General features: G+C 38.3%; 4 protein-coding genes across 4 annotated transcripts; 1 reads left to right on the top strand and 3 right to left on the bottom strand.

Annotated features, from left to right (window-relative positions):
- Window positions 1-111: 111 nt before the first annotated feature.
- Window positions 112-3,306, bottom strand: aarsd1 (alanyl-tRNA synthetase domain containing 1). Its single transcript, XM_067487949.1, has 12 exons — window positions 3,172-3,306; window positions 2,654-2,782; window positions 2,323-2,482; window positions 2,119-2,176; window positions 1,885-2,041; window positions 1,619-1,735; window positions 1,406-1,536; window positions 1,257-1,323; window positions 939-1,030; window positions 805-859; window positions 632-726; window positions 112-548 (listed from the first exon to the last, which is right to left on the bottom strand). Exons 1-12 carry the CDS (start codon window positions 3,208-3,210, stop codon window positions 413-415), a joined length of 1,236 nt encoding a protein of 411 aa, XP_067344050.1. The 5' UTR covers window positions 3,211-3,306; the 3' UTR covers window positions 112-412.
- Window positions 3,307-3,477: 171 nt separating this feature from the next.
- ptges3l (prostaglandin E synthase 3 like) lies at window positions 3,478-5,414 on the bottom strand. Its single transcript, XM_067487950.1, has 7 exons — window positions 5,148-5,414; window positions 4,884-4,997; window positions 4,709-4,775; window positions 4,499-4,597; window positions 4,251-4,340; window positions 4,068-4,130; window positions 3,478-3,803 (listed from the first exon to the last, which is right to left on the bottom strand). The coding sequence occupies exons 1-7, from the start codon at window positions 5,180-5,182 to the stop codon at window positions 3,795-3,797; spliced, it is 477 nt and encodes a 158-aa protein (XP_067344051.1). The 5' UTR covers window positions 5,183-5,414; the 3' UTR covers window positions 3,478-3,794.
- Window positions 5,415-6,468: 1,054 nt separating this feature from the next.
- Window positions 6,469-13,144, top strand: kat7b (K(lysine) acetyltransferase 7b). Its single transcript, XM_067488810.1, has 14 exons — window positions 6,469-6,656; window positions 7,528-7,678; window positions 7,772-8,020; window positions 8,111-8,193; window positions 8,646-8,729; window positions 8,967-9,065; window positions 9,177-9,287; window positions 9,584-9,775; window positions 10,063-10,152; window positions 10,237-10,377; window positions 10,469-10,562; window positions 11,287-11,433; window positions 11,611-11,717; window positions 12,109-13,144. The coding sequence occupies exons 1-14, from the start codon at window positions 6,639-6,641 to the stop codon at window positions 12,208-12,210; spliced, it is 1,668 nt and encodes a 555-aa protein (XP_067344911.1). The 5' UTR covers window positions 6,469-6,638; the 3' UTR covers window positions 12,211-13,144.
- si:ch211-131k2.2 (protachykinin-1) lies at window positions 12,923-14,095 on the bottom strand. Its single transcript, XM_067489103.1, has 5 exons — window positions 13,922-14,095; window positions 13,534-13,630; window positions 13,367-13,396; window positions 13,172-13,225; window positions 12,923-13,017 (listed from the first exon to the last, which is right to left on the bottom strand). The coding sequence occupies exons 1-5, from the start codon at window positions 14,033-14,035 to the stop codon at window positions 12,923-12,925; spliced, it is 390 nt and encodes a 129-aa protein (XP_067345204.1). The 5' UTR covers window positions 14,036-14,095.
- Between the last annotated feature and the right edge of the window lie 8,064 nt (window positions 14,096-22,159).

Here is a 22,159-nt window from a genome sequence, read left to right as displayed (position 1 = left end):
TCTGGACCTTTTACCTGTGAGTGTGCAGCGCTAACCACTGAATCACTGTGCTTCCCTAGTGTCAGATACACATCCCTAGTAGCGAGTGAGTTTCTTGTATTCCCCACATGTAAATTTAAAACAGAATTGTCTTTTTGAGGGGGAAGGGGACCTTTAATGTCTGATCACAAATTGGGTAATAAATGCAGAAACAAAGCACATTACATTTAAAAAATAGATATGTACAATGCATGTTCTGTGTTGCGATCTATCGTCCTATTGTCTCAGGTATTATCAATTTTGTTTGTATGCGTTAAACTTGGTCTTAAATATTAATTTAGGAACATCAGATCAACTATCCTTACTGACTCTAAGTGTTCTGTTTCCCTTGAGCAAATATAAAATAATTATTTGTATTTAACCACCACTGGGTTTATTCTTCAGAGGTGGGGTTTTTACAGTACTCCTGCAGGAAAGTTGCCACCTCCTCCCTTTGGGCAAGGCTGTTGGCTTTGCCTTGGAAACGTCCATTCTTTCCTGCCCCTTTCCCTTGGAGCATCTCCAACACCCTGCAAAGAACAGTAGTATGATCCCTACTTACATTAAAGGTTTTAGAGTGGAGGCTAAATAAATGTGAGCTGGTGTCTCTTACCGCGGTCCCATTTTAGTCACTTGTTCACTGGGTCCCGCCAACAGAAACAAACCAGGCCCCTTCTCATCTCCAACAGTTAAGAAGACAAAAGTTTCCTAAAGGCAACAAATAAGGGTTCACTAATACATTTACCTACTAACCCAAAGAAATAAGCAGTCCCTATATATCCTTACCTCTGTGTTTATTTCATTGGCAATAATGTTCATGAACTCATTGTCACCTTCTTTCCTGCAGAAAGAGAAGTTTTAGTTTTTTTTGTGTAGAATACTTGCAACAAAAAGATCCGTAGGGATAAAAATTTACTTACTTGTGGAAGCTGAAGAAGTTGCCTCTCTCAGGGCTGTTCTTAAAGTTCTGAGCAACCAGGACAGCCATGTCTCGTAGTAGGCTCAGGTTAGTCTGACAAACATTTTTATAATGAAGTAGGTCTAACATGCAATGTGTTATTCAAACATGCATTAAAAAAAAATGTTATGCAGTGTGTGTCAGAATGTAAACAATTCTCAGGAGGAAGAGGGAAGCATGACCTCTTCTGGGAACTATCAGGAATTGCAGCAACATTTATACAATTTGAATCAAAGACAGTTCTCAAACTAAATTGTAATTGGAAAAAACTTATTCTTACCTTCTGTAGCAGCTTAACAGACTTCTGCAACTTGTCGACAGCCTCTACGTGCTCATCAGATCCAGTTCTGTTAGACAATGCAACTTTTTACTGCAAACCTGCTAATGAGTTTAAGTTGCATTCAGAGACTTTTCAGGCATTGAACTTACTTAAGAAGTGACACCAGGGATCGCTCTATGTTGTAGCTTTTCTCTGTGTACTTCAGTACCCTGTTTCCTGCCAGGAAGATCAGGTTGGTTTTGTTCTTCTTTCCCTTTTCAGTCCCCAGAAGCTTTATTATCTGAAATTCAGTTGCAGACCAAATTACGGAGTTATTTATCAAGTGTTGGATTTACACCCAGTAATACAGATATGACATGTACCTGTATGTGACTGAGGTTCGACACATGGGTCCCACAGCACATGTTGGCATCAATGCCTTCAATATCAATGATTCGAATGGGCCCTGCATGGTCCTCTGGCAGCCCTCTACTCCTCACCTGGTTCACAAGCGCACACCAATCAACACAGTGTACATGTAAAATCTAAAAATATGTTTCTAGTCAGGTTAATAGATGCAGTATATACCATAGGATATACATGTTACGTAGCAAGAGTTTTCACTACCACTTAGTACAATTATATGTACTTTTTCCACAGCTGGGTCATCTATAGAGAGAAGCTGCACATTAACAGTCACATGAGCTCTGATCTTCTCATTGACAGCTTCTTCCAGGGCCTGGATCTGGGCAGGTTTCACAGTGGGAGTATCCAGTTCAATAGTGCTTCTCTGACGCCCCAGTTCCCTAAAAATATCAGACTCCAGGTCAACCCACAAACCTTTATGATAACAAGGAACAAAATCTGTGCAGTGGGGACATACCAGGAGGTGGTCTTGTATCCAAACATTATATCTGCCAATGCTGTGATCAAGTGTTGACCTAAGAGTCAAGAAGATAACAACTGCAGCTTAAAAGATGGATGTATGAGGTTGTGCATTCACAGTTCAACTTGGTAAAAAAAACTCAGTAGTGGGCTACTGAACAGGTACAAAAGTCCCTAACTTCATTATTTTGGGGGTTCTTACCCGAGTGTTGCTGCATGTGGTCAAACCTCCTCTCCCAGTCAACCTTCACTTGCACCTCCTGACCCACCTCCAGAGGTGAGCTCACAAAGTGGACAGCTTCTGGTCCCTGCCTGGTCACCCTCAAAACTGGCACATCTCCAATCAGCCCATGATCATCTGGCTGAAGGAAGAGAAACAAACCGTGAAAGGAATCATATTATACAGTGTGGGCTTTAATGACATGGGTTAGTATTGCATTTGGTGTACAGTAAACAAGGCCCAAATGATCAACATGATTGTGCACTAACAGGACCTGGAAGCTACCTGGAAACATTTTTAAATGACCACTTACTTGACCTCCTCCCTCGGGAAATAAGATGGTGTCTTGGAGCTTGACACTGAACCCTTTGAGAGTTTCTTTCTTTCCATTCACTTCTTGTTTGAGCTCAGCTGGGCAGCAGGATACGATAGAGGTAACAAACTAAATGGAAGAGGACGAAATGAAAACTTACTCAACAAATTGACACGTTTAAAAGTGACTCTGTGTATTTGAACCACGAGACGCTACACGACTGTGAAGTACAAAGGACAAATGAGTGTTTTCAATGCGCTAATGATGTGGGCAAACTAGTCATTACATTGTTACAATTGTGTTAGCAGCTAGTTAATGATATATGCTCTAAGGTTGTCAAAACAGTACATAATTTAACAATTCCTAAAAGGAATGTGCCATAAATGGACACATAGTGCTGCACTGTAACATAGTTCCCAAACGTGCTAACCATTTCTGCACAGAGTGAATGCAAGGCGTCTTCGCATTATACTGAACAGGTTGGCGCCTTTTACTTTTTTGTTTTAACTGTTTCATACCTCTTTCATGTAGCAGTCTCGCTGACACTGAAACGCCATTCTGGAGGAAAATCTCGCGTCTGTAACACCAGCTTTTGCATGTGAAACTGAATCAGCTATAGCCACTATCAGTTTAGTACGGAAAGCAGGACAGTCCAAGCCTAGCGACTTTGCGTGTATTCGACTTATTCTTTCTTCGCATTGTTCAATAAAATAAATTTAAAACACAAATCATTAATTTATATTATGAATCATTCATTTATTGATCTACTTTTTAAGAATCACGTTATATGTAGAGAACTCTTTAATGTCTTCAGTTCATAAACTATAAACTAAGAACATATTATCCCCTCCATAACATCAGTAAATAAATAATAAACTGGCTACAACTCCCAAGTACATAACACCAGAATATTGCTAAAACTTTATTAAAACTAACAATGTGTGGTGAACAGTATGTCAACAGTATGTCAATAAACAACATCATGATTTCATATAAAATATCACATATGTAAAAACAGCATTTACAACAATAATACATCAAATCCTCAGCACATATTACAAGCCTCAGCAAACACAATATTATCTGCAGTATCCTCCGCAGTATAGCAGGCTGGCATCCGAAACAGGAAAAAATTTAAATCTCAGTCAGACTGTAGGGGATAACAGAAGAAATGCAGTGTTAACGTAAATTATCAGAAAATAATGACAACTTTGATTTCAAGTTAACATCCCAGCCTGTCAATATGATCAGTAACCTGTAATGGAATAAATCAAATATACACTGTTTATGTCATTTGTCATGTGTTCTTTAGTTTACCTGTAAATTAATTTTTTCCTTTCACTGATTACCATATAACCCCAAACAATTTTTCATGTAACATTTAGTAATAGGAAGGAAAGAACATTTCACTTACATCACTCAAATCACCCATATCTGGTGTTTCTCCTTTATTACTGGTTGCCATTTCTTGGATCATCTGAAAAAGGAAAGTATTCCCACATATGCAGGGTGTGAAACAACAAACATCATTAGCTCTTAAACATTATCAATATTTATAGCTGATTTTTTTTACTGAACATGGTAACTCCTTACTCACATCCACGTATCTGTCATACTCTTCTTTACCCTCATCTTCTTCATGTTCCCAATCCCTCCAGTTATCAAAGTCTACTGATATCCAGCTGGGCTGCAAAATACAGGAAATAACACTATTTCACCCCTTGCAGGTTTAAACCTCTTCTAGGGTTAAACTTACAAACATCTGGAGTCAGGATCATGCCTCCATGTCAGATTGTTAAAACCTTGTGACCGATTAATATAAAAGACACAAACACAGAGCCTTACTTTAGCAGGATCTTTCTGGAGACGCGGCCATGCGAAATCAGGCTTCACCTTCCTTAGCAGAACGTTAATGGTCCGGTCATACACTCTTTCTCTGGAGTCCTATTAAGTGATGAAAGAATAAAAACACACGTTTGTATTTAGCATCAGTGCATGTTTAAGCAGCAAAGAAAATTTGGTTGTTCTCATAAAATTTATAAATTGGAGTCTTACATGGATTTGGACTTTATCATAGAAGTGCAACTCATTGTAGAAAACATCATCTGTTTCATTTTTGCAGCTGTTGTGAAGACATAACAGCATTGTTATGTTGCACTATTATCACACAAAACATATTTCATCAGCAAGTGAGAGATTTAACAAAACACCATCTATGTTGTAAACTCACCATAAAATGAGTTTGTCTGGCTGGATATCAACCTGGACATCTTTAGGTTTCTGAACCATGAAGTTGAGGGTCACATATTTCTTTCTGTCAAACCACAGCGCATGTGCTGGCTGACTGTTAGGACACAGAGAAACTACTGTATAGTGAAAATATATGAATATTTGTATTCCTTTTTTATTTTTCTTTATGATCAAAAGGGTTAGTTCGAAAGCACATGGTTGGGTTATAGCGCTGTTAAGAGAAGAAAGACTTAAAAGAACTTACCTTTCCTCTGGTCTGACAATTTTGGGCTTGTTCATTTTGATTAATGTACAAAACTCAAAACAACGATTTATTCTTTAGAGTACAACGAAGTAAAAAGTAAAAACGTGACTCTTGAGTTCGAGATGTGTGCTCTAATGCAGTAGCTAAAACCCTATTTATAGAGCAGTTTGTATCAGCTGTTGGGGAGACATGCCTGCCACAGCCCCTTCCTCTGCCCTTTTTAGTCTGTCACTGGAACTCTCGGGAAAACAGATGCATTTTCTAGGTTCTCCAAACCTTCAACCCGAGTGCTTCCGGAGGTGGGGGAAGGGAGACATAACACAGAAAAAGACATTACAAACGGGACCTCTAAAAATGTAGAAACAGCATTTAGAAATGAAAGTTAGAAAACAGTAGTTTAATAAGCCCCAAAAGCGATACATAAAAATAAGTGATTGGGAATTATTTTAAACATTTTCTAAAATATGTTTTAAATTATTAATTTTAAAAATATGTAAATAAAAACGTACTTACTTTAAACAAGAACAATTTAAATTGCTCAATGCAACAAATTTTATGAGTGGTTCCCGCAAACGCAACACAAGATTATATTTTATGAAACTTAATGAGTATTGCAATCTCAGAATGATCCCACACTTTGAAAAGGATCCATCATATGCACACACATTTGCAAATCAGGTTTTGTCTTAAGAATGCAGCTAATCAGGGCTTTATTAATTGCAACAGTGCTTAAGATAGAATACACCAAATATTTGAGCTGCCTGGGGTTTGTTGAATGTCATGTTTGATTGGATATTATAAATATTGCTAAGTCTAGAGAATTGTCAATAATCACTGCATTTCACAAACAAGACTACACAATAAGATAATGTAGGCTCTAAATGTTTTTAGAACCACTATTGGAAGCATACTTTACAAGATCAAAGTTAAAATACCTGTGTGTGGCAGAAAAAGGAAGTGCATTTTCTTTTATTCCCATATTTATTTGTTAATTTATTTTTATGTGTCTTTTTTGGGGTCCAAGGTATTTTGAGAAAAAAAAATTATCCTAAATAATGGTCCATCAACTACCTTTGGGTTTTTCATGAGCTGCGAATATTTACTTGTGATGTGTGAATGGAAAAACATTAGACAATGTAGAAATAATCAGAGAAAACTATTTATTGTGATTAGAAAAGCGCAATGTATACTTGCCTACAGTTAATTATAACGCTATAAAATGTATTTACGTGGGATGAGTAACCAGAGTCCTAAAACTGGGTCAGTCGCCCCCTACTGGTCTGGAGACTCACAAACCATAGCGTGTAACCGGAAGTGCAATTCTCTGGTCTGTCTGTAGGGAACGTGGCGCGACACCTCCAGACAGAACTGTGTACTTGTAAACTTCTGTCTGAAAAAAATCTGTTGATTTGTGTTGCTTATTCAAAGTAAGAGGGTTTTTTTCTATTTGTGTCATCGAATTTATAGGAAGTACTGCTCTCCACGGTAGCGATGCCCCGTAGACGACAGGTAAGAACAAATGTAGGTCGCGCAGAAGGGTAACGTTAACAAACGTTAGCTAAGTTAGCGCCGCTGTTATCCTGATCCACCATATTCCATTCAATATTACAACAATTATAATATTACATTTATATATTTGCACCGCACAAGGTAACGTCTAACTATGTCAGTTAATTTTTAAGCATATTAGATTTTTGCAACGATTCCAGCTACCCTCAATGTACGTTACATGTCATAATGTCCAACTTTAATTTAGGTGTTACGGAAATAAAACAAAGCACAGAGGTCTGTATGTATCCCGAACGCACCACTATATCACAATGACAGGATTTATGTTAACATTACGTGAAGGACACTAGCAGGGAATTACTAATAAGCCCTTCTTCTCAAAATGCCAGATTTACCAATGCAGTTTGGTTGCACAGTCTTTACCAGTACGAGGAAACTGGTAAACCTTAGCTGGCGTTACATGCTAAGCTAACCATAATAATAGGCGGCTAACAAGGCTAGCTTCTCTGTATTATAGACACTTTTTTGGGAAGTGTGTTGAGTTAAATCTTTTGATTCGTTTTTTTACTAAACAGCGTTTGTTAACACTACTAAAATATGAGGTTAGCTGTATGCAGACGTTCAGCTGTTTAGCCTAACGTAAACCTTACTACAACCCGACTTAAACCAGCTGTTTTATCTTTGTCCCAAATTCTGCATTGCTTGAATTATGAATTCATGGCATTAGCATGCTAACCTCACTGATTGTGTTTTGAAGACAGATTCCCTGTGTCAGATCTAATTTTTTTTGCCATGTAGAATGAGCTCTACGGTTTTGTTTTATTATTACTGACTTGTGTAGAGTTTGTCTGATGTGCTCTTTCTATTATAGAGACATATGGCTGGGAGTGGTTCAGATGGAACTGAAGACTCCGATTCCTCGGCTGAAAGAGAGCCGACCAATAGTTCAGAAAGTGATGGAAACATGCACAAGAGGCAGCGCCTCACAAGAGCCTCTACACGCCTTAGCCAAAGCTCTCAGGGTTTGCACACATATCCTATGAGTACAATATAAATCTTTTACAGTCTTCCTCGTTTGACCTGTTTAATTGGTGTGATGATGTCTTGTGCTTTAGATACACCGGACTTGAAACGAGCTGCAGACCATGATGAATCTCCACCACTGACACCTACAGGAAATGCTCCCTCATCTGAATCTGAACTAGACATATCCAGCCCCAATGCCTCTCATGATGAGAGTCAGGCCAAAGATCAAACCAACAGAGACTCAGATAAGGAGCTCTCCCATCGACCTAAACGCCGCCGCTGTCATGAGACCTACAACTTCAACATGAAATGCCCTACACCAGGATGTAATTCACTAGGTAAATTCCTTATGTAATAAACATATTAAAATTATTTGTTTTCTCCATCACCTATTAATTTATATTCATGACTTTCTCCATATTTACCAGGTCATCTTACAGGGAAACATGAACGTCACTTTGCTGTGTCAGGTTGCCCTCTGTATCATAATCTTTCTGCTGATGAGTGCAAGGTAAATATCTTTTTCAATGCCTTCGAATTTTTAGTTTTTACATTTAGGATCTGATTATATATTTAAGTTGATTGTCCACTATAAAGCAAGGAATGTCATAATAGCATACATTATCCAATAACTGCACTGTTGCCTAATTGTCTCAGTATATTATGATAATTTTTATATATACAATAACTTTGTTGTGCTTGGCTACTCTATTTTCCATTTTATCTTCCATTATCAAAATATATATGTATATAATATATATACATATATTATATATGATATTTCTGGTTGCAGCAATAACATAAAATGAAAGACAGACAAGACACACAAACCTTTTTATTACAAATTCATATTACACAATCGCAAAATTGCACCCACAGTCACATCTAAAGTGTTTATAGAGACAATACGACTCCCAGGACACGTGAGCTGTTATAGTTTCCTCCCTTTACTTTTGATTTTAGGTGAAAGCCATCAGCCGAGAGAAACAAGAAGACGAGGTGAAAGTACAGGAGGAAAGTAACTCGCGCCATGCAACTCGTCACCAGGTAGTTTTTTTTGTAATCAGAACAGTCACATCACAGTAATACAATTCATGCAGAAAGCATGACAATGTTGTATAAGGCTAAAGTCTACAGGGTTTCTCTGATTACATTCCAACATTTGCACAGGTGCTTACAGCTGGTTGGCAAAAATAATATGTTTAATCACATCAATTTCTTGTAGGTTTTGGACAGCTAATAGTATCATAAATGTAAGTGGTGTATTTCTATCTTTCTGTCCAGACACCAACATCAAAACAGACAAGATACAAAGAACAGGTGGCTGAGATGAGGAGGGGGCGAAATTCTGTTCCACAGAAAGAGCAGAAAGAAAAGCATATGGTACAACACTGACACTCCAATATGCAGTTTTACATTTGTTTACACCACTGAAACTGCATTACATATTGTTCATTATGTCTTGTGCCTGTGATGTATATGTCTGACCCAAAGGAGCATCGGCAGACACATGGCAACTCCCGAGAACCTCTGCTGGAGAACATAACCAGTGAATATGATCTGGAGCTTTTCAGGAAAGCACAGGCCCGAGCATCTGAAGACCTGGTAATAGGTTGTTTCCTACTGTATGTCCATCATTATGTGTTAAGATTTTCTGAACTAAAATAATTGTTTAAGTCCCAGGAAGGTAAGAGAACCTACTTAGAAAGAACTAAAAAAAAAAAAAAAAAAAAAAGAAAAAGAAAAAAAAAAAACCAACTCAGGCAAATTGTCTGTTAGGTTGGCTATCTAGTGTTAGATATAAACATATGTACACACATACTACTTGATTATTGCTGCATAATGTCATGACAGATACTATTGCTAAGACCAACAGTTAAACTAAGTTTTCCCTTCTGCAGGAGAAGTTGCGTATCCAGGGTCAGATCACCGAGGGCAGCAACATGATCAAGACCATCCTGTTTGGCCGCTATGAGTTGGACACCTGGTACCACTCACCTTATCCTGAGGAGTACGCCCGTCTGGGTCGCCTCTACGTCTGTGAGTTCTGCCTCAAGTACATGAAGAGCCAGACGATCCTCAGGCGACACATGGTGAGTCAGAAAATAGTGACTTAAGCCATGTATTCAATAATGCTGTTTTATTAAAAAATAATAAAAATTGTTGGTTAATGAAAATGGCTGCGTCACAACGTTTGGGTGACCATAAATGAAATAATAGTTTTTCTTACCTAGAAATTTCATATGTTTTGGCAAAGAGCTGTTTCTTACTACTATTACAGGGCCCCTGTGTTAATGCTGCATTATTGCCATAAAATGAGTTTTCCTTATTTGCTTTTGCTTTTTGTGAGAAGAGCTGGTTTCATAATGCATCTTTTTAGGCCAAGTGTGTATGGAAGCATCCTCCAGGAGACGAGGTGTACAGAAAGGGGGCTATATCTGTGTTTGAAGTAGATGGCAAAAAGAATAAGGTAGGCAAAGTTCAAAAGTCTTTTGAAATCTTTTGCTTTATTTAGCTCTTTAGGTGTTAACAGGGTGTGCTGTTATGTCCCCAGATCTACTGCCAGAACCTGTGTTTACTTGCCAAGCTTTTTCTGGACCACAAAACACTGTACTATGATGTGGAACCTTTCCTCTTCTATGTCATGACTGAGGCTGATAACACTGGCTGCCATTTAGTGGGATACTTTTCCAAGGTAAATGAAATTGTGTGTACTGGTGTGAAGTATTTCATTTGTATACATTGTTGTATATCTAAATACAGCATATCTTTTATATTACCTCAAGGAAAAGAACTCTTTCCTCAACTACAATGTATCCTGTATCCTGACAATGCCTCAGTACATGAGGCAGGGCTTTGGCAAGATGCTCATTGACTTCAGTATGTATATGTTCATGAATTTTTCTCCTGATTTAATTTTTTTTTTTACTGTAAAATAGGGCTGTGCGATATATCAAATACATTTTACTTATTAAATTTTTAAAATTATTTAAAAATTGAAATTAATTCTTCCTCTGGTGTCACCGATACACCAGCAGTTCCCTGGAATTCCAAGAATAAGTCACTTGTTACCATCCTTGGAATGAACTGTATGTGTTTGTGTGTGATCAGTCAAAATGCTTGAGAGTTATTGGCAGCCATAGCGACTGAATATGACACAATAGTGTCTTGTTACCTTGGTGAAATGGAAATTGCAGACATTAATTTGTCTTTGTGATTTGGCTTTACATAAAGAAAGAAACACAGTGTTGACATAGAAGCGATAGCATTAGCACTTGTTTGCCATAGTGATGTGAAGCGTGTTTATTTTTTTGTTTTTTGCATGGCTTTATGCAAATTTTAATTTCTTATTTTTGGCCATAAAATCAATTCCTGTTGTAAAATAGGAATGGATGAGATAAACGGACTAGACGGACTAGATTTGTACACTTGTATTTATCCAAATTGTGTTGAGCTATAAATGACTCTTGATGAAGAGTATTATATAATAGGATTTAAAGTTGTTTCTAAGTAAGTATTTGGGGGATTTACAAAAAGTAAACATTATTTTGGTTACGATAAAATAATGTATACAATAATAATAAGTACGGTTTTTTGTGTTTAGGCTACCTGCTGTCCAAAGTGGAGGAAAAGGTTGGGTCACCTGAGAGGCCTCTTTCTGACCTGGGCCTCATCAGCTACCGCAGCTACTGGAAGGAAGTGTTACTCAGATATATGTGCAACTTTCAAGGCAAAGAGATCTCCATTAAAGGTAAGACTGTGGTGTTTGTTTGCTGCTGCACAGATAATAATAATACAAAAATATCTGCATGTCGCATAGTATTCATTTGGATGAGGTTTATTAATACATGAAAAGATTGTCCCAGCAAAATAGAAATAGACATAAAACAAAGTGTATTTACTCCTGTAATATTTGATTGATGCACAGAAATCAGTCAGGAAACTGCAGTCAATCCAGTAGACATTGTGAGCACTCTGCAGTCTCTTCAGATGCTGAAGTATTGGAAGGGAAAGCACTTGGTGCTGAAGCGACAGGTAAGATCAAAGTTAATTGGCCCTTTTAAGTCCTTTATTGTCTATCATCACTCAACATAACTTTATTGAAACAGAAATGTCATGGGACAAGTCCAGTTGCAAAATTCTCATATCCTCAATGAAAAGTTAAGTATTGTGTTGTTTAGATTTTTCTGGTCCCATAATTAATTTAAACAAGAATGAATGTGTAGTTTTGAATCTATCTGTAAAAACCGGAAGTGTCAAGATAATGTTGAAAATTACAAATAATAATTTTGTTAAATGTAATTTTGTGGTTCTAAACTATTTTCCATATTTCCGAGTCATAAAAAAAGTTTTGGTTGAAAATGACTTCTGGTTTCTCGCTATTCACTGAATCTTAAAGCACAGCGTACTAACAATGTTTTCCTAGGACTTGATTGACGAGTGGAAAGCAAAGGAGATCAAGCGAGGCAACAGCAACAAAACCATTGACCCGAGCTCGCTAAAATGGACCCCTCCCAAAGGGACATAAACACTAAGATCCTCAGGCTACTGAATAAACTTGCCTCCAGTCTCACCAGCCACAAGTAGCCTAGACCTACAAACTGTCAATACGAGCAGTGTTCTTTCGTTCATGTTTTTTACCCTGCTTATTTGAGTCATGGAATATTTTTTACTTTTATATTTTAAGTTCCATACATTCCAAGCTGAATGATTCTTGTTGCAGACATTGTCAAAGATTTAACCATCCAGAATCTCTTTATTTGCTTTACATCTGCTTTCGTCTGGTAAGCTTTGAATGTGAAATGATAAATGGTCCAGTGTAGTGAATAACATGAATATTTACTTTGCTCATGCAAAAAATGCATACCTAGATTTGGCAGCATTTACAGGCTGCTGGTTTTGTTTATTTCATCAAATGTGCATTTTGAAGATGGTAGTGGATTTTGTTTAGAATTAATATTGCAGTAATTGTTAGCATGAATTGAAGCCGCAAGCAGAGTCTATTTTGAGGTGTATGATGTATGGTAACGTCTTCTTTGGTTGATGTAACATTGTATAGCTCATAAGAATGTGTTCTTTTTTTCCCCCCTTAACTCCATCAAAACTGGATTTGGACCCATTCCTCTGATGAACCTGCCAATAAAATAATTTTTAAATTTTAAATTTTAATATGCTTAGAATGTGGTTTAAAAAAAAAAAGTCAATACCACTGTAAAAATGCTCACAGAAATAAAACAACCTCAGGTTTTTATACTGATAGTCTTACCTTGCTTGTGTGGTTTCTCCGAAACATCGAGTGCAGTGGTTGCAAATGGTTTTATTCTGGCTGATGAATCTGTAACAAACAGAAGATATTTTAATGGTGATGTCTTTGCCTTGGACTTTTAATTATAGTTGTTAAATGTTTATTAGCAATTTGATATTTTTAATATCAATAAAGCTGCCTTGATATTTTGAAATAATTTAGTTATTGTCTCATTTGTGCTTACTGTCATTAGAAATGCTCCTTCCCATCAGTCCCACAAACATCTCTCCTTTATTTCCTAGTGGACAAAAAAGTACAATAGATTGAATGAGATTGTTCAGATTGAAATTGTATTTAAAATTTAGCATCAGCTTTGAAATACAGAGTATTCTTTCAGTGGCATTTTACTTCAGGTTGAGAGCAAAATTAAGGTTCTTACGTCTATTTACTTGAAAAGGTTTCTTTGCACCTGTCAGAGGTAAAAACAAGTTTTCAGTATAATTTTACAATATACATTTAGAAGCCCTTGCTAACAAAAATAAATTATAAACTAATGAAAAAAATGTTGCTTTTTCTGATTTTAATAAAGCTGAGAATTGAAGCCACCTGAGCGTTTCCCCATGAGTCCATAGAAGCGAAGGGCTTTAGATCTTTTCAACATAGAAGCTGCTGGATGCATCAGACCTTTCTCCAAGGACTCATCCTGCCAGAAAAATATATAAGATGTTTGAATTTTTATGTTGAAAAAAATAAAACCAGGGACTATATTTGTGCTTTGATCAACACAATTAATTAAATCCTGATTTTTTTTTAAAGGTTGACTAATAAAATATACAGAATTTTTAGAACAAAAAATAGTAAAATGTGCTTGTGTGTGTACATATATATATGTACACACACGCACATATATATACACCTACGCACACACACGCACACATATACACATATAGACCCATGTATATGGATACAATAACATTAAACTGATAATGCTCACCTGCCAGTCTTTAGATAATCCTCTCTCCTCTCCCACAGCAGAAGACAGTCCCTGATTGATTTGCACTAAAGCGCAAACAGCGACAACCAAAAGCTGAAATTTCCTGTTATCCATTTTTAATTTGTATGGTCAATTAAAAATAGATTAATCAAAACTCTTGTTAACGATAGAAAGCTTCACAACAGTTTTGTCAGTCCCAAATGCGTTCATGGTCCATTTATACCTCTGTAGCCCTGCTGCTAGACCCCTCCTCTTTAAACATGATTACGCACTTGGCTCCATTACTTTTGCAAAGTTCCAGATTTGTCCTATTTTAGCATTTGTAGAGGATTTGTCATTCTCCATTAAATAATTTGTACAATAAAAATCTAATGTATGTGGTGAGTCAAAACTAAAATACAATTTGAATTTCTTCAGTTGTTCTATAGCTGGAACTGCAATTTTATTTAGAGATTTATGAGCAAGTCTCGAATTCAAAGAAAACTCCACATGCTAAATCATATTTAAGTATAAATATTTGCATATGAGATGGTCACCTTTCATTGCACTTTTTATTAGACATCTGGATAGTTATTGGTCTAAAAATATTCTCCTGGTGCTCATTTGTGACCTTGTGATGTGCACATGCTTCTTTGATATCACCGAGGAAGAGAGCAGGACAGGCAGACGCGTTAGGTCTTTGAGCAGTGCTTTGCAAATATAACCATCTGCTTTGAAGTTAGAGATTTATTGGTTCGGCAAAGTGACTTGGTGAATTACAGCTAGTTCTGGATTGACTGAGCAGTACAATACAGATGCCACCTCTTAGATTAGATGAGCTGTATATTGATTAATTAGGATTTAACATTGTAGATGCATTGAAAGTTGTTCGTAGCACAATGAAGGACGAAAGGCAAACATGATGAAAAATAGCTCATTGTGTATAAATGACATAAAATAATTGACATTTCAAGTGCTGTGGAATATGTATGAACTGTGTTAAACATTCTATCCTGAAATATATTGAAATGTGAATATTTGTTAGTTTTTGATATGTCCGTAGGATCATTTAGTTTCCATCTCCTGAGATAATTATGCTGTTATTAAGCCTTTTCATGATCTTTACTTACTTAGCCATTTAAATTCTCAGTTTTAATAAAAGCTGAGCTCTTTTTTTTAACACTCTGGCTATAGAAATTTCTGGAGAGGCAATTACTTGACAATCTATGTCCTGTAAGGACACCCACTTGAAACAAAGCTGACACACACATCAAATGCTTTGATCCATGCACAGGTGCTTCTAAAAGCAAGAAAAGCGTGGGACAATTAGGCCTGAAGGGCAATTACACCTGAACAGCTCTCATGGGCACATAGTCTAATCCACAGCTAACATAGAGTGCTGAATCAAAAGAAATCAGAGACACAACATTTGCATATGAAATGGTTGAGTCACAAAGAGCTTCCCGTAATGACAGAACACTGTACTTCTCTGTGACGCAGTGGAGCGGCTGGGTAGACGATTTCAGGATTTGTACTGCTGGCTGCCGATGATTTACTGCAGCGTGTTGAGTCTGATGTTCCCCTCTGATCGGTCCACTTTCAGGGGTTCAGGGCTTATTGTGAGCACTGCAGTTAATCTAACCATGTCCATGTAAAACACATATTTATTTTGTTTTGTTATTGTGTGTGTTTTTTTTAAGTTAGTCTCCCAGTTGGTAATTTAGAGCCACTGTTTCCCCTCTTTCTTTAAAGGTTATGCTTTTGAGATTTAGACCTAAACAATTACGTTAACAATCGGCCTTGTAGGCCCAGCTCAGGAAAGGGGACCCAGTTTAGAGTCAGATGCAAAAATGGCACAAACCAGGGGGTAGTGGTTGATGGCTTGACTCCTTAGCAGACAAGGCTCCTCCACACATTCAGCACTTTTAACAAAGGACCTGAATCCTGTGAGCCTATGACCTAAACATATTCCTGAGAAGATCTTTCCCTCTATTGATTAGATTTTTAAACATTTAAAGTGCAGTAGAAAATCAGTGATGGGTCCCTTCAACACAGGATTCGAATGGTGCATGCTGTATTTTCTAAGTAATCTAGTTTATCTGTTGATTGACACTACTGTATTATACTGCTTATCATCAAGCAGATAACTGTACATGATAAAAGGCAAACCTGGTTCAAGTGAAGCTAAAACTGTCCTCTACAACACGGAGGGTTAAAGGTGTCTCCAGTCAAAATGAACACACATTTTCTCAACAATTCTAGTAATGAAACATCATCTGGACTCTGATTTTACAGAAATTATCTTCATATTTCACTCCATACCCCCCTGTGTGTGACCACAAACCACACACAGCAAGTTACAGTTGTAGTTACAAGCCCATTAACATTTTTTTTTCTATGTGATGATGATTATAAGCAGCTTGTTGGCTGTTTTTGGCTTTTTCCTTTTTTTCTTGTGTCTGTGCTTTTTTTTTTTTTTACTCTGATGATTTATCTGAAAGGTTATGATGTCAAGCCTGTGCTCATGATCTGGTGGTAATATTGATACAAAATCAGTATTGAAGTTTGTTTTGTTGACTTCACTATGGCAATAGTACATTTAGGAGAGCAGGGTGATCATGGAAAATGAAGACTTTCATGAACAAAACAAAATACCAGTGGGTTATCCTTTTTTTACAGACTTGCCCAGATGTTTGTTTTTTTTTTTTGCTTATGCCACATGCCTGAACTGAAATATCCTTTGCATAACTGCTTTAGAATGGTGTCCATATTGTCAGTTTACCAGTCTCTTTCACAGACAGCTATCATGCTATTAAAATGAACTCAATAATAACATTTTTATTTCTGACATAACTTTCTGACCACTACAAGTTCATACAGATAAATGACACAAGGTGACCCTACCTGACTAAACCGGTGGAGGACAGCTCACTGTTGGAGCTGAGGGCCTTAATCACCTGTTGACAGATGGTGTGTTATCAGATGAGTCAAGCCCCACGGATACTTGACTGTGGTGAGTTCAGTCTACTGGCCTGATACCATCACGTCATCAGGCTTTAAGGTCCACTGTTAAACCTGCAATCTCTACACAATCTGGGTCCATCTCAACACTGACAAATTAGGTCATTTGTGGGATAAACACGGGCTGTAGTGAAGTTGATCAGCAAAGTGAGTGAGGAAAGTGAATTGAAGCTCTGCAGTTAGGGGGCCAGAAAGCAACACTTTATTATGAAATGTTCAAAATCTCCAAAGGTGGAGATGCAGGACTTTTACTGGAAATCTCAGTGGAAGTGGTTCAATTAATGATCAGATATCAGAGAAAGAATTGTGTACAATTTACAATATTATTTTGTGTTTTGGTCTACATTTGTTTCACTGTAGCCTTTCACTAGGTATGGACAGTATATAGCAGTTGACATGTAAAGTGAATATCTGGCCCAGGAGGTGGCAGTGTTGTCTAACAGCTGAATCCCAAGCTCTCAAACCTGGAGGGTTGCTGGCTCCCTTCCAAAATGTTGCCACCACCTCACTGGAGTCATTTGAACAGCACTCTAAAGTCCCCCTGATTAATTTATGTCTTCTTAGCTTGTTTTGACTGTATGCTGGGCTGGCGTATTCAAAAATCAAACAATTTGAAAGGATTGCCTTGGTCTGGGCCAATGTGACACACATTATGATTTGTCTTTGATTTTTGCGGTTCATTTGTGTCTTCTTTGTAAGTTTTAAAATTGGAACATTCAAGTGTCAGCATACAATACTTTTGCCACTACAAAGAAATCGGGCTATTTATTGCTGCACACAGTGAAATGGTGAAGTTCTCACTGTATTAAATTATCCCTGTTAGAGGATGAGAACCTCGTCACTGCAAAATTCTTGTTTTGCATAAATCAAGAAAATTTCTGTGTAACAACATGCATTCAGACCACATGTGAACACTTTGTGTCAAAAAAAAAACTGTTGAGCATCACAATACAAGCCCTCCAAAATTACACTATTAAGTTAAACGTTTTATTTCCGCAGCATGATTTCTTTAGTCTACACAAAGGTGGTCAGAGGTATATCCGAGTAAAATGAATAAAAATGCTCTTCTCAATGAGATGCAGCACAAAGACAGATCGGTTGCACTGTCTTAAAATAGATCACTTGTCTGTATTACCTTCAGTAGTATGCCACTAATCATTTTCATGTTTAAGCATCACACACCATAATAGATCTGACATTATATGATTAAGAGTCCGTCCATACAATGGTAGGCGGTACGACCTAGTATACATGTTACTATAAATTATCTTAGGTTTGTTGCACTTAGCCTGGATGTCTCCTAACTTTCTTGCTCCCCAAGTTGTTTTTCCCATTTGGTGCCCTGTGGCACTTTAGTGTGGTTTCTCTAGAGAGGCATAATTTGGCTCTTCATGGCTCTCTGAGAATGAAATACAACTGTCTGCCTTTGCCTGCTTAGAATGGGGGCTTCAGGCTGGTACTGTGGTGATCCTGTCTCTGTGTATCCAGCACTGTCTGAGACAGGCTGGTGTCATGGGATTGGTCGCACCAGTCAGGAACCAAAGATGAGCATGAGATGTGTATTTGGTGTGTTTGTATCTCACCGCCAAACTCCAATGCAGTGTCGTGTGGACTTTCTCTCCAAGCTCAGCCATGCTTGTGGCGGCATTTTACACGACTCGAAAACTGAAAGGGCTCCAGTGTAAAATTACTGTGGAAAGTGGATGGTGATAGATGATAAAGGCATTCCCCTGTCTGAACAAAGACACATCAGCAGCTTGTGCAGATATCTTATCACAACAGTCACGCTTTTTTGGTGATGTCAGTCAGCTACCTCAGACACAAACGGCAGCAAACAGATCTGCTTTGAGAGGCCTGTGTTCGAAGCAGGTGATTCTTGGCTTTGAAGTTATTAAAAATCATTGTGAGGAGTTTGTGTTTCAGTGTTGACTGTGGGCATTTCCTCAGACTTGTATGTTCTGGAATCATTCTCGAAAACAAAATTTAACTGCTGAATGGCTTAAAATGTTAGTTTCACACTTGAACCATCACAAAGTTACATTACAGGTTATGTTAGCTTCATGTCTTATTATTTCTTTGTCATCACAGAGTGGTTATGTAAGAATTTGTTTTCATTTATTTGCTGTCAAGAAATGTATATATAAGCGTTCTCTTAGCTGACCTACAACATACTTATATTTAAATTGCTATACATGTGCTATCACTATGGTTTCATTTGGCCCAATTAAATACATGGACATTTTGGAAAACCCAGTATTAAAACTACAATAATCAACCTAAGCCAGGGCTAGTATAAGAATAAAAATGAATCCACTTAGTTCTCCCCAACCATCCCTGCGCTGCTACACCCTATCAAACTCTGCCATGCAATACAGGTAGTTGTTGTTGTTATATAGTTACTATAAGTTACTATATGTTATATAGTTACTAAATAAGAATACTAATAAAGATAAAGTAATTCATGAAAAAGGCTGAGTGCTGCTTAAAAAGTCTAAATATCTTTAGACTGCTGTTCGTTGAGTTTGGATCACAGGAGGTTTCAACAGCACCTCTCTGGATATGTTTAGGAGTATATATGCATTAAAAAAACAAACAACTTTTTGAAATTCTTGTCTTTGGACATAGCCAGCAAAACTAAACACTATACTGGTGTTAGCTTCTTGGTTAGTTTTGGACACAAAAGTGGTATCACTCTTCTCATCTAAAGAAAACAAATAGATATGTCCAACTTTTATGTCCAGTTTCCAATCTTATCTGTGAAGTGGGTCATTATAATATTGGAACCCCGTATCCTGGTATGGTTGTTTGTAGTTTTTCTCCAGCCTCTCTAGGGTGCTCATCTAATGGTTCCAAGGTCAGAACCCACGGGTCCCCAGAGGCCCAAAATTGGCCCTGCTAGTGATGTTCTTGTTTGCTGGGATTTTGTGGCTTCTTCTACGCTCTCAGCCTATGGCAGGGTCTCGTTCGGTCAGATGTGCTTACTTTGTCAACGAGCCAATCACCAATTCATCCTCAAAGCCTCAGAGGTTCGAAAGCCAAGTGCATAATTGCTCCTTAAATCAATCCGCAAATTTTGTGGTATCCGAGCTGCAAACAGTTGGCCTGGAATCGTTTATTCACAAAGAACTGTATGTATTTAGAGTCACAGAAAATACTACAGTGTCCTGGAGAACATTACATTTGAGTGAGAGAAGATACATTCAATTACGGGCCTGTGGTTTACATATATTTTACATTAGGCTCCGTTCAATTCAGCCCATTTGTTCAACCTTTATGGGTATGTGTGTTTTTGTGGTTCTAATGGTGGAATAGGCCACACAGCAAGAAGTCAGCATCTGAGAGGTTTACCCCCCATTGAATTTTCCCCTGAATTTTACTTCATAAACTGCTCCCGTGATTGAGACACAGAGACGTAAGAGACAGAAAGTGCAGTTGCAGCAGTGTCACTTTAAAAAACAGACAGGCCTGATCTCCCTTAGTCTCTGCACCTTAATAACAGCTCCTCTCCACATACACTTTGATGCCCAGGGCTTTACGAGTCCCAAGTAATGCACGTTGTCCCACTCGCTCTCTGCTCTCTCTGTCTCGCTTTTGAGTTTTCTATCTCCTTCTCTTCCTCCTTCCTTCCCTCCTTCTGTCTTTCTCCCTCTGTCTCTTCACTCCTCCTCCTCTCCCTGCTGTATTTGCAGGCAGCTTTAGTGCCAGACACCCTGAGGCAGCGGTAGCGCCAGCGAGTCTTCCCACCTCTGTTTTTGTGGTGGGAGATGACATGTCGAAGCTTTGAAGGGCAGGGGAAGGGAGGGAGAGGGGGAGGGAACGGGAAGGGAGGGAGGGAGCACATCACTCGCATTGGAGGAAAAGCAAGGGACCCAGAGAGAATGTCATGTGGCCTGCAGTACGCCCAGATATTCTCTCTCTCTCTCTCTCTCTCTCTCTCTGGCTGTCTTTGTGGGCAAGCGGGAATGGCGACAGGAAGCAACCCCCCCACCGCCCCCTCCTTCCTCCCTTCATCCTCTCCTACCCTCCTTCACTCACTCACTCCTCATATCCCCCCCCCCCCCCTTCCCTCTCCGCCACCCCCATTTTCCTCTTTCTCCATCCCACCTTCCAGCCCTTCAATCATGCTTCTTCTCTCCCTTCTCAGGACCCCCTTTCTGTTGTGTGGATTTCCCGGACTGAGTTTTTTCTTCTGTCCCCCCTTTTTTACAGTTTGACTGTCTCCCCCACCCACAGGCGTGCCTGTGCTTCATAACTCAATCGGTGTTGAAGTCTGTTGAGGTGTGTTGAGGTGTGTTGAGCTGTAAACTGTGAGTGAGTAGCAGACAAAACATGCTTGATTTCAGAACCTTTGATATTACTCATCCTGTCATGTGAGAGAGGGACACAGCAGTACTTTTCCAAAGGTGCCTATTCATCTATAAGCACAGTTCTTCCTTTTTTTACAGAACATTATATGAAAGCACATAGCAATAAAAAGCAGACATCAACAAAGAACTAGAAGTAGACATAAAGCCTAATAAAATACCTGAAATACAAGCAGGTTGTTTAGGTATTTAACTGTTTCTTCTGAAGGAATGCAGGGTTAGTGTACTTATTAGTGTATCAGGGCAGAGTCAGACAGGATGGGGCCACACAGAAATGATCAAACACCCTCTCAGGTTTGCGCTGTCAAAGGTATAGTCCTTGCTTTGTTTGTTTCAGAGCGGGTTCTCTCACTCAAGCAAATAAAATGATGAAAGGGAAGTGGAAGCTTCCACTGGGTTATGAAAAAGTTTCCACTTTCTTTGATGGTACCTAAACCCTACTTGCATGTTCTTATGTGGCTTCCCTTCTTACCTGTGCTCACTCAAAGCCATGTCACACACACTGTAAAGCGTCTTCTAATGCAGACACGGGGACTTTTTACATGGATGGTTTTCAAAGCCGAGACAGATGATATACCATTCAGTGACCAAAGAGACATCAAGCCACTTTTCATCTGATCCCAAATTAGTGTGCGGGTTGTTTAACTCTTATTCTTTTACTTGTCAGATCAACAAAGACTCCACTACAAATAGCCTGAAGATAAAAACAAAAGTGTAAGTTGCCTTTTCTGGCGCAGATGAGCTCATCGAATGCTAAAATGTGTGTGTGGCTCTGCACATTAGTGTTTGTGTCTCTCTATGACATACTATTTGTGTTTGTATGGATTGTATCACTGCAGGCCAGTTTAATATTTCAAGCCATTAGCAGTGTCAG

The sequence above is a fragment of the Channa argus genome, chromosome 20 (assembly GCF_033026475.1).
Source record: "Channa argus isolate prfri chromosome 20, Channa argus male v1.0, whole genome shotgun sequence".
Taxonomy (NCBI): Eukaryota; Metazoa; Chordata; class Actinopteri; order Anabantiformes; family Channidae; genus Channa; species Channa argus.
Note: the sequence above shows the minus strand (reverse complement) of the source record. Positions and strands in the feature narration are given on the sequence as shown.